The following is a 12,972-nucleotide window of genomic DNA, read 5'->3' on the forward strand; positions in this document are numbered from 1 at the left end:
CTCCACCAAGCTAAACAGCCCCTTCTTAGGGTCATTACCCTTTAGCTCCTACTGCCACATACACTCAGTGGCCACTTTACTGTGTACAGTTGTACACCTGCACGTTGTTGCAAATATCTAATCAGCCAATCATGTGGCAGCAACTCAATGCATAAAAAACATGCAGGTAAAGAGGTTCAGTTATTGTTCTGACCAAACATCAGATTAGGGGAATAAACGTAACTACTTCTGTCTATTTGGAATAGTTGTTGGTGCCAGACAGGGTGGTTTGAGTATTTCAGAAACTGCTGATCTCCTGGGATTTTCATAAACAATTGTCTCTAGAGTTTATAGAGAATGGTGTAAAAAACAAATAACAAAAAAAACACCCAGTGAGTGGCAGTTCTTTGGGTAAAAATGGCTCATTAGTGAGAGGTCAGAGGAGAATGGTTAGACTGGTTCAACCTAAAAGGAAAGTGACATCAATTCAAATAACCGTGAGTTACAACATTTGAATTCAAAAGAGTATTTCTGAATGCACAGCATGTCGAACCTTGAAGTGGATGGGTTACAGCAGGTACTAAATAACATGGTCACTAAGGGTATACTGTGGGTAGTAGGTTGGGATGATAATTTTGAGGCAAAATTGAATACATCCACATTATTCAATTGAAGAAAGGTTAGGTGGCTGAAGTGAATGAAAAGTAAAACAAATGCCATTTTTCTGTATAAATGAAATGTTGCATTTGTACATTCTAGTTAACTAGTTCAGTAAAACCACTTGTAAATATACTGTCATCCCTCAAGAATGTACCACCATTGTAATGAAAATCCAGTAAAGAAACAAAGCTTCCTGGTGATATAGACAGTAAGTGATTACTTGAGTAACACAACCCATCAGATTTCAGATGCTGTTGAAAGAGAATTAATTACCTACCACTTTTCCACAATGGGGGTCGTAGTACCTCTCCAGTAGCTGAACAGTAGTGCTTTTCCCACAGCCACTACTCCCGACCAGAGCCAAGGTTTGTCCTTTTGCAACTTCGATTGTTAAATCTTTTAACACAGGCACATTGGGGCGAGTAGGATAGTTAAAAGCAACATCTTCAAACTTGACCGTTCCCTCAAATGTGCTCTTTAAAAAGAATTAGAACAATGACATTTAGTGTCACTTAACTTTTCTAAACATATCCTTAAATATCTTTGCAAAGAAATCAAATGGGCATCTACCTGCAGTCAGAAACCAAAGTATGTGGCACTATTTTCATATTTTCTCCTGTTTTCTTATGATGTAAAAAGAAGCGATATAACTTTATGCCAACCCTCAGATCTTTTCCATTAATTCCATTGTCCACTTATTTCTCTGCAAACTATTCTCTCTCTCTCATGAGCTAAGCCAGTTCCCCCCAATACTCGAGTAGTGATTTACATTTGTCAATAAACCTGCCAATCCCTACTCAGCGGTCAGTCTAACTTCTTTCCTCCTACACAGCCCATAACCCTCCAATTTTCTTTTATCCATGTACCTATTGAAGAGTCTCGTGTCTCTAATCTATCATCCTCTACCACCACCCCCAGCAATGTGTTCCAGGTATTTACCATTCTTTTGGGGGAAAAGATCTAACCTAACATCTCCCCTAAGCATTCCTCCATTCATTTTAACAGGATGTCCTCTGGTATTGGCCATTGCCACCCTGGGGAAAAGGCACTGGCCGTCCACTCAGTCTATGCCTCTCATAATCTAACACACCCCTAGCAAGTCACCCCTCATCCTCCTTTGCTCCAAAGAGGAAAGACCTGTCTCACTGATCCTTTCCTCATTTCATCTCAGGATGTGGAACGTGGAGTGACGGGGCGACACGCAAACTCCACACGGACAGCACTGAGGGTCGGGACTGAACCCAGGACACTGGAGCTCAGCGGCCGCTCGGCCACTTGCCACACTTAGAGATTAGCACGCTATCAAAATGCCTCTCCAAGTCCAACCCTCCGTCCCCGCCATGAGAGCTGTCAATGGGCAAGGCCGGCCTATGCGGCACTGGTAAGGCTGCATAGACCGATCCCTTGTACAGTGGATTGCAAAAGTGTTGATGAGTTCCAACCTTCAGCAGGCGATGGAGGGGAGCTCATCGATGGCTTATGCTCCCTAGGGAACTAAGGCAAGTATTCTATCAAAATCTTTTTGCTTGCGTTATGTGATAAATTTCTTTAATAAAAGACTGTGTTAGCTGTGAAAACATTTGTAGATGTTGTCAATGATACAGTTGATTTGTAGTGTAAGGATCCCTACCCAAGGACAGTTTAAATTATTAACTTATTTATTGTTGGAAAGAGATACTTTGATATAATGGATAGGCAAACATACTGGGCAGCAATTCAGATTGACCATGGCCGTGGGGAATTACAATGCAGTTAATTAACTAATGTGGAATTGAAAAGATAGTTCACCATTACTGAGACTATAATGAATAAAGCTCGCTCTGGAAGGGCATCTGCCACCCTTACACTATACAGGCTGTAAATTAACACACACCTGCAGTAATGCAGTTGACTCTTCAGTGCTCTCTCAAATGGCCTAGCACACTGTTTAATTGTTTATATGACTCTATCTCCCTCCTCCCCACAGACAATAAGGATGAGAAATAATGACAGGCTTGCCAACAACTCCCACATTCCATCATTGAGAAAAAGAGTGAAGCAGCAGTGAAATATCAATTACGTGGATCCCAGATGAATTGGCAGTCAAAGGTTTTTCGTAACTTGGGTCATGTGTTATTTTATTAAACAAGAATAACCTTCCCACGTGCCCCTCAAAGACAAGAAAGGCAAACTTTCAGTGAAAATCAGGGGTCCCCAACATTTTTTTTAATGCCATGGACCAATACCATTAAAGAATGGGTCCATTGCAGAGAAAATTTACAAGGATGTTGCTGGGTCTGGAGGACCAGAGTTATAGGGAAAGATTAAATAGGTTAGGACCGTATTCTTTAGAATATAAAAGTTTCAGAGGAAATTTGATAGAGGTATATGGAATTATGAGGGATATAGATAGGGTAAACGCTAGTAGGCCTTTTCCACTGAGGTTGGGTGGGACTACAACCAGAGGTCATGGATTAAAGGTGAATGGTGAGAAGTTTAAGAGGAACACGAGGGGAAATCTCTTCACTCAGAGGGTCGTGAGAGTCTGGAATGAGCTGCTAGCACAGGTGGTGCATACAAGCTCGATTTCAACGTTTAAGAGACATTTGGATAGGCACTTAGGACAGCAGGGATATGGAGGGCTATGGTCCTGGTACAGGTCATTGGGAGTAGGCAGCTTAAATGGTTTTGGCATGGACTAGTTGGGCCAAAGGGCCTGTTTCTGTACTGTTCTTCTCTAGGACTCTATGACCCCTGCCTGGTTGGGAACCCCCAGACTGTAAATCATTAACAGTGAACAGAACTATGTCAATGATCTTCATGAATCAGGCTTGCAATATTCTGTGCTCCATAGTCTTTTGCCGTTGTGACTTGTGAGCTTTTATGCTGGTATTACTAAATTATGCTTTTTGTACCAAATTCCTGGCATTATTCACCTGCTCCTTCATATTCTTAGGTAGATTGCTATTCACATATGCCATCGTCAGAATAAGTATTGGGTTAGGATGGGGAGAATCTTTATCTTATTGTCCATGCAAACATGAGAAATATTTCTGATAATATTATCCACAATGAATAAAAGCTTATTTCACAACTTTGTGCCAAATATTTAGTTGCCAGCTGCTTCCAAGCAACTTGAGATTATAACATTTCACAAATATTTTTTCTAATGTACTATTTTAAAGAATGGTAAAGTACTTACTGGAACATCACCAGCTTCACTGAAGCTGTCTATTGAAGGTTTTTGGTTAATTAGCATGATGATTCGGGCTGCTGACAACTTAGCCTTGGCATAATCAGGTATAAATGAGTTGGATTGTCCCAGAGCCATTGCCCCAAACACAATTGCTGAGAATACACTGAAATAGCATAAATCAAAGAACATGCAATATTATTCCTACAAATAAGTTTTGTGCTCGAGATATAGTAATCCAAACAGAAGTTTATCAAGACCCTATGCAATTCAAAAATAATGTCAACTTAAGCAGTTAATGCATATTACTTTAGTATAATAATAACAATACATGGAAAACATTAATAAAACCAGAAAATGCAAGAACACTCAGCAGCATCCATGGAGAGAAATAAACATTTCGGGTCAATGAAACTTATACAGAAGGAGGAAAAGAAAGAATGCAAGGGAAAAGAGAGTCAAAGCTTCAGGTTGAGCACCTTTAACTTGGAAAGATTGGAAACTAAGTGCATTGTCAGTTGCAGAGATGGACAGGAGTGGAGAGAACTGATGAGATATCTTTATTAAGGTGCAGAGCAAAATTGTCAAATTAAAAATTGTTTTAAATCCCATCAATTTAAGAGAGAAAAGAAATAAAGTAGGTAATGAGTCAGCTGCCCAGATCCCACCCTGTGTCTCTGGCATACTGTATTGTTCTAACAATACCAGAATAAGCTTGAGAAACAAGAAGTCATATTCCATAGGGCATACTGCAGCCTTTGGAACTCAGTATTGAATTCTACAGTTTCAGGTAACTAGTTGTTTATTTGCTGGATCTATTTCAGTTTCACAATATTCCTTCATTATTTTTTCCCTCTTCTGGTCTCCAACTGCTGGATTTAAGATTCTTGTTACCTTGATAACTTGAGGCAAGACCATGTAAAGAAAGCAAGTTGCAGAAGTAGTTTTGAAAAACATCAGAGTAGATAAATGTTGGTTGAACTCAGCAGGCCTGGCAGCAAAAATGGAAATGAATAAACAGTCGATGTTTCAGACTGAGACCCTTCATCAGTACAGTCTTGAGAATCTCTTATGTTTAGAATAGGTAAGTCCCTGGGCTTAGAAGGATACAGCCCAGGTTATGATAGGAAGTGAAATAAAGGGATTGCTATGTCTTTGGCAATAATCTTTGCATTCACAGTGGCCACAAGAGTAGAACCAGATGAAGGGTGGCAAACGGTATTCCTTTGTTCAAGAAATATACCATGGATAATCCAGGGAATTATATACCAGTGTGTTTCTGTGGTTGCAAACTATTGGAGAGGATTCTTAGAGACAGGATTTACGAGTATTTAGTTTGATTAGGGGTAGTCAATATTCCTTTATGAGAGGCAGATTGTGCCTTACAAGCCTAATTAGATTCTTCGAGATAGCAACAAAACAAATTGATAAAGTTAGGGCTGTTGATGTGGTGTGTCTGTATTTTAATGGACATTCAACAATATTCAGAAAATCAGGGGACATGGGATTCTGGGGAACTTGCCCACAGAAGGCAGAGGGTAGTAAGTAGGTGAAGTTTAATTTGCATGGAGGTCAGTGACCAGTGGCGTTCTGCAGGGGTCAGTTCTGGAACTCCTGCGATAGAACCATAGAAAACCACTACACATAATCTGGACCATTGATCTCCTACCCAGGTATTGAAACTTCTCAAATGTTGATATTGAAATTGTATCCACCATTTGTGCTGGCAGCTCATTCCACACAGACCTCACCCTCTGAGTAAACAAGTTTCTCCTCACGTTCTCCTTAAACATTTCACCTTTCACCCTTAATCGATGACCTTTAGTTGTAGGCTCGCCCAAACTCAATGGAAAAAGACTGCTTGCATTTACCCAGGACACTCAGATCACACCAACAATCATTCCATTGTCAAAGTCACTTAGATCACATTTCTTCCCCATTCTGATGTTTCTCTGAATAATTCCTGAACCATCTGACCACGTCTGCATGCTTTTATATATTGAGTTGCTGCCACATTATTGACCGACTCCGGTAGGGTGAGACCAAATGGGACATTTAGAATCAGATTATATTTCTTTGCTGTTATGTCTTCCTTATAGTAAATCTGCAGAATGTAATCACCAGGCTAAGCTCTACCAACAGAAAAAAAATTGAGGCAGTCGTGACAGGCAGAAAAGACCAGATCTAATATGGCGAGAAAGCAAGAGAGGGTCACGCAGGCCTGAAAAATTCAACATCAAGCCCAGTATATTGCAATATGATACTCCAACCAGAGCCCAAGGTTTTATAAACATTCAATTTTACATATTCAGCTTCAAGAAATAAGATCAAAGTAAGTTCAATGAGGCTAAAAGAAATATAGAGGCAGCTGTATTGTCTATTGCCCATTGGCGTGTAGGGTTCAGAGCCCCTCTGGCTGCATTTATATACAAACACATAAATTTGCAGTTTACAGGCCACTCAGCACACTGAATCTGCTCCACTATTTAATACGATGATGCCTGATTTGATTGCAAATTAACTCTGCAATTCAATTCATCCCCATTCACCTTGCGAACCTTCCTTATCAAAAGGTTTATCTACCTCTTCCTTGAAAGTTCTCTCAGACTCTGTACTAACCACCCACCCCTTACAAAGAGAGCCAAAGATTCTTGATAGGAGAAGATTTCATCTCATTGCTGTTGTAAGTGGGTGCCCCTTCTTTTTCAACAGTCTTTGAAGCAGGTAGATCAAAAATAACCCATTCGAAAGGTCTTGCTGAAGCAGACTGAATTTATACTCACAGAAAAACATCCCGGAAGTTCATATGGTTATGTGTCACCAGCCAGGCTCCAAATCGAAAACTGGCTGCATAAGCAAAGAACACAATTGCTTGTGAAAGCGCAAAGGTGATTCCATAAACGAAAGACTTCCTTTTGGCATTGCTTTGGGAAAAACAAAAGGGAAAAGATTATGCAGAGGAAAATGTAGAGAAGTTTTTAAGTTATTGTACCCAGCAGGCACTGAGACAGCAGGGGTTTCACACTCTGCTCCTGTTATTCCCCCGACTGATCATCAGTTAAATGCACAGTTGTTATAAATCAGCTGACCAACTACCTCTACTCTCTAACTTCCCTAAACAGAGGCCAGCAGTTCCCTCAAGAACATACACAAGTCATGAGAATATAAGAATCAAGATCGTGAGTAGGTATCAGGACCTTTGAGCCTGTTTCACTATTCAAAGTTTAAAGGTCATATTAAATTTATTATTAAGGTATGTACATGTCATCATATAATACCTCACATTTCAATTCCTTGCAGGCCTTCACAGTAGAACAGAGAAACACAATTGAATCAATGAAAAGGCTGACAGACAAATAATGTGCAAAAGAAGATAAACTATGTAAATAAAATAAATAATAATACCGAGAGCACAAGTTGTGGAGCCCTTGAAAGTGTGTCCATCTGTAGGTGAGTGAAGTTACCCAAGCTGCCTCACGAGCCTGATAGGTAATAACTGCTCTCATACCTCCTTCCCAATGGTGGCAGCAGTAGAAAACGTGGCCCTGGATGGTGGGGTCCAAGATGACGGATGCTACTATATGGTGGCACCACCCCTAGTAGATGTGCTCAAAGGCTCTTGTCTACGATGGACTGAGCTGTGACCAATGCTTTCTGTAGGCTTTTCCATTTATGGCCATTGGTGTTTCCATACCAGTGAAGTCATGCCAAATCTACGCAACCTTTAAGAAAGTAGAGGGGCTGTCGTGCCTTCTTTGTGATGGCACTTTTGCTGGTCCCAGGACAGATCCTCTGATATAATAAAGCCAAGGAATTTAAAGTTACTGACTCTTCCCACCTTCAATCCCCAAATGTGAAATGGCTCACGAACCTCTGGTTTCTTCCTCCTATAGGCAATAATCAGATTTTTAGTTTTGCTGATGTTGAGTGAGAGGTTTCTGTAAAGGCACCATTCAACCAGATGTTCAAACTCCCTCCTATATGTCAATTTGTCACTATCTTCGATTTGGCCAACAACAGTGGTATTGTCAGCAAACTTAGATATGGCTTTGGAACTGTACTGCCTACTGCACAGTTCTAAGTATAAAGCAATAGACCACTACCATTAAGCAAGGGGTATGTGGACCTCAGGTTAGGAACCCATGGTATAAAGCGAGAAGAGCAGGGGTCTAAGCACCCAGTGTTGTGCTGCACCTGTGATGATGGGTGAATGTGGAGGAGATGTTGCCAATTTATACTAACTGGAGACCGAGTGAGAAAGTAAAGGATCCAGTTACACAAGGAATCAGAATCAGGTTTGTTATCACCAGCATGTGATGTGAAATTTGTTAATTTAGCAGCAGCAGTTCACTGCAATACATAATCTAGGAGAGAGAGAAAAAAATAGTAATAATAAGTAAAACATAATAATAAACAATCAAGTAAATCAATTATGTATATTGAATAGATTAAAAATGTGCAAAATCAGAAATAGTGAGGTAATGTCCAAAGCTTCAATGTCCATTTAGGAATTGGATGGCAGAGGGGAAGAAGCTGTTCCTGAATCACTGAGTGTGTGCCTTCAGGCTTCTGCATCTCCTACCTGATGGTAACAGTGAGAAAAGGGCATTCCCTGGGTGCTGGAAGTCCTTAATAATGGACGCTGCCTTTCTGAGACACTGCTCCCTAAAGATGTCCTGGGTACTTTGTAGGCTAGTGCCCAAGATGGAGCTGACTAGATTTACAAACTTATGCAGCTCTTTCGGTCCCGTGTAGTAGCCCCTCCATACCAGACAGTGACGCAGCCTGTCAGAATGCTCTCTACGGTACAAGTATAGAAGTTTTTGAGTGTATTTGTTGACATGCCAAATCTCTTCAATAAAGTATATTGAGTATATACTTAGTATATAAAGTATATACTAATAAAGTATAGCTACTGTCTTGCCTTCTTTATGACTTCATCAATATGTTGAGACCAGGCTAGATCCTCAGAGATCTTGACATGCAGGAACTTGAAGCTGCTCACTCTCTCCACTTCTGATCCCTCTATGAGGATTGGTATGTGTTCCTTCGTCTTACCCTTCCTGAAGTCCACAATCAGCTCTTTCGTCTTACTGACGTTGAGTGCAAGGTTGTTGCTGCGACACCCCTCCACTAGTTAGCATATCTCACTCCTGTATGCCCTTTTGTCACCACCTGAGATTCTACCAACAATGGTTGTATCAGCAAATTGTAGATGGTATTTGAGCTGTGCCTAGCTACACAGTCATGCGTATATAGAGAGTAGAGCAGTGGGCTAAGCACACACCTGAGATGCACCAGTGTTGATCGTCAGCGAAGAGGATATGTTATCACCAATCCGCACAGACTGTGGTCTTCCGGTTAGGAAGCTGAGGATCCAGTTACAGAGGGAGGTACAGAGGCCCAGGTTCTGCAACAGTCGTGTACACAAAGTGTGGAGCAGTGGGCTAAGCCCACACCCCTGAGGTGCACCAGTGTTGATCGTTAGAGAAGAGGTCTTTGAGCTTAATGATTTGTTTAGAAGAGGTGATGGTGGTGAATGCTGAAGTGTAGTCAATAAAGAGCATCCTGATGTATGTAGCTTCATTGTCCGGACGTTCCAGTGTTGAGTGAAGAGCCAATGAAATGGCATGTGCTGTTGACCTGTTGTAACAGCAGGCATTTTGAAGCAGATCCAAGTCATGTTTTAGGCAGGAGTTGATAAGCTTCATGACCAACCTCTCAAAGCACTTCATCACAATGATGGAAGAGCTACAGGATGATCGACATTGAGGCAGGTTACAACATTCTTCTTTGGCACCAGTCTTGATTACTTTTATTATTATTTAGAGATGCAGTGCTGAACAGGCCCTTCCAGCTCAACAAGCTGAACTGCCTAGCAACCCTAATCACAGTACCATTTACAGTGACCAATTTATCTACTAACCGGTACGACTTTAGACTCTGGGAAGGAAGTGGAGTAACTGGAAGAAACCAATGTGGCTCATGGGGAGAGTGCACAAATTCCTTACAGATGGCACCAGAATTGAACACTGATTTCCAGAATGCCCAGAGCTATAATAGCATTAAGCTAACCACTACACCACCGTGGCACCCTGGTATGATCGAAGCCTGCTTCAAGCAGGTGGGTATCTCAGACTGCCAAAGCTAGAAATTCAAGAGGACAGTAAACATGCCAGCCAGTTGATTAGCACAGGTCTTCAGTACTCAGCCAGGTACACCATCTGGACTAGATGCTTTCTGTGGGTCCACCCTCCTGAAGGGTGTTCTCATGTTGGTCTCAGAGAGCAAAATCATAGGGGGATGCCTACCAACTAGCCTGTCTTTAGGAGAAAACCGGAGCACCTGGAAGAAACCTTTTGGGGTTTGTGGGAATTTGTGAAGGTGCCTCTATGTTTTTTCAGGCAAAGTGAGCATAAAAGGCATTGAGCTCATCTGGGAGTGAAACCATGTTGTCATTTACGTCCTTGGTTTTGCTTTGTAGGAAGTGATGGCTTTCAAGCTGGGTCTCAGCTGTCAAGCAATTAAGTGTGGTCCAGAACTGCCCCTTCACATGCGAGATGGCTTTCCTGGAGTCACACCTGAATCTCTTGCACTTTCCTTAGTTACCAGTCCTAAATGCCAACAATCTAGCCCTCAGCACATTGCAGATCATTTTTGGTTCATCCAAACCTTTTAGTTAGGGAAAGACTGAATGATCTTGTGGGGACACACTCATCTACATGTGTTTTTCTAAAGTTGTGACAACCATGGCATATTATTTCAGGTCCTCTGATGAGTCTTTGAACATGGTTTGCTCCACCAACTTGAAGCAATCCCATTGCTGCTCCTCTGTCTTCCGTGACCACCTCTTTGTTGTCCTTACCTCTGGTGCCTTGCTCTTTAGTCTACGCCTGTATGAGCGCAGCTAAATGACCAGATTTCCCAAAATCGGGTCCAGGGATGGACTGGTAGGCATTCTTGATGGTAGTGTAGCAATGGTCTAGTGTGTTGGGTCCTCTGGTGCTGTAGGTTATGTGCTGTTGGTAGTTACATAGAGATTTCTTCAAGCTAGCCTGATTGACATCCCCAAGGACGCAAAAGACATTAGGATAGGCTGTTTCTTGCTTGTTAGTCATGGCACTCAGTACATAGAGTGCTTGCTTGACATCTGACTTTGGTGGCACGTAAACTGTGGACAAGATTACAACCATGTACTCTCTCAGTAAGTAGAATGGCTTAGGAGTTAATCATTAGATGTTCCAGGTTGGAAGGACAAGAGATCAACAAGACTGCCATGTCTGAGCACCACAATGAGTTTAATAAGAAACTCATCCCGCTGCCTCCCAACTTCCCTGATGGTGCAGTTCGGTCCAATCAGAGCACTGAGAACTCCTCGGGCTGGAGTGTTGGACTGATCCATGTCGCAGTGAACCTTTAGGATCACGGTTGATATACAACCTGAATGTCATTTCTCAACTGCACACCTATGTTCTTTCATTTCCTTCATGACCAGAGATCTATTAACCTGTGATTTCAGTGCTGTTTGCCTGGGGACCCAGGATCTTTGAGATCTTCAGGCACAGAGCTCGAGAAAAGCGACGAAATGTCATTTTTAACATCGTAAACCAGCAAGTTGTTTGTTATCTCTCCCCACTCGTTGGAAAATGGAGTCATCTCTTTCTCCCTTATTGGGGGGAGAGAGAGCCTGCAGCACGTCAAATTATCAGGTGAACAATGTAGTCTTCGGGGTAACTGCAAGTCTGTGTCTTTGCTATTGCTTTGCTCACACTTGAGTGCTGGTAGCGGGTGTGCTTTAATTTTGCCAGTGGGGGGGGGGGTTATTGCTCACTGCTGCTTACGCGAGGGAAGGAGGGGAGCTGGGGGTGGGGGCGCTTTGGGGTTCTAACACTTACCTGTCATTCATTCTTTGGGGCACTCCTCTGTTTTCGTGGATGGTTGTGAAGAGAAAGCATTTCATATTGTATATTGTATACATTTCTCGACATTAAATTGTACCTTTGAACATAATGATTGAACCTCTGCAGCCTTTCAGGACAGAAGGAATTCCAAGTAATCATCATAATAAAATAGAATAAAATAACTGCTCCTCATTTCAGTCCAAAGCACCCTATCCTGTCTTCTCAAACTAACATCCCCACTATAGACCCCTCACCCAAGGGAAACACCTTCCCTGCATCAGCCTGTCAAGCCCTTTTTGTATTTTTGTACATTTATATGAGACTCCTTAAAACTCTGGATATTACTGGCCAGTTTATTCCACCTTTCCTCATTCAATAAACCTGACATCAGTGGAATCAGTATCGTGAATCTTTGCTGTATTTCTTCTAGGGCAGGTACACCTTTATAAAATTTTTAAAAAGTACACTGTACACCAAGGTGTGATCTCATAGAGGCCTGCACAATTGCACATCAAAGTTATATACAGTATGTACCCAACTGCACTTTGACTGAAAATAGTATAGACTCTTCCCAAAGCTCAGCCTGCCAACTAAATTGGTTTATTATTGTTACATGTATTGAGATTTAAAAGAATATATTTTCCAAACTCTTTCAAATTTAATCATGTCTTTCCTACAACAGGTTGTCCAAAATTGGTCCATCTCTGACATCTCTCTCCCTTTTCTTGATCTCACTATCTGATCTCTAGAAACAGACTATATACTGATATCTGTTATAAGCCTACTGAATCTCACCGCTTTTCTGACTATACCTCTTCCACCCTCTCTCTTGTAAAAATGTTATTACATTTGCTCAGTTCTTCTGTCTCTACCTCTGTCTCTATTCTCAGGATGAGACTTTCCATTCTAGAACATCCCAAATGTCTTCCTTTACCACCATCTAATCTGCCCTCACCCACATTTCCTCCATTTCCCAGACATCTGCTCTCACCCCATGAGCCTCTGTATCCAATAGATCACTCTCTGCAACTTCCTGCACAGAATCTTATCACTAAGCACACCTTGCTGGTGGAACACAGCAGGTCAGGCAGCATCCATAAGGAGAAGCACTGTCGACGTTTCGGGAAAGGAAGCACTCAGTACTCCAAGTGCAGTCTCACCAACTGCAACTAATGTTCCAACTTTCTCTTCCTCCACCACCATTAATGTTCCAACTGCTATACTCTGACTGACAAAAGCCAGTGTGCTAAACACTCTTTT

At 41.7% G+C, this 12,972-nt stretch overlaps 1 protein-coding gene across 2 annotated transcripts in view; it reads right to left on the reverse strand.

Moving 5' to 3' along the window:
• The window catches only part of abcb4 (ATP-binding cassette, sub-family B (MDR/TAP), member 4), a 114,255-nt gene that overhangs the window by 9,378 nt on the left and 91,905 nt on the right, over positions 1 to 12,972 (reverse strand). For both annotated transcript variants that reach the window (XM_073054547.1, XM_073054546.1), the window contains 3 exons: positions 6,595 to 6,735; positions 3,821 to 3,977; positions 917 to 1,114 (listed from right to left, as the gene is read on the reverse strand). In XM_073054547.1, the coding sequence (XP_072910648.1) occupies positions 917 to 1,114; positions 3,821 to 3,977; positions 6,595 to 6,735 (496 nt within the window). The remainder of the gene's footprint in view (positions 1 to 916; positions 1,115 to 3,820; positions 3,978 to 6,594; positions 6,736 to 12,972) is intronic.

Source organism: Hemitrygon akajei, chromosome 8, assembly GCF_048418815.1.
Source record: "Hemitrygon akajei chromosome 8, sHemAka1.3, whole genome shotgun sequence".
Classification (NCBI taxonomy): domain Eukaryota; kingdom Metazoa; phylum Chordata; class Chondrichthyes; order Myliobatiformes; family Dasyatidae; genus Hemitrygon; species Hemitrygon akajei.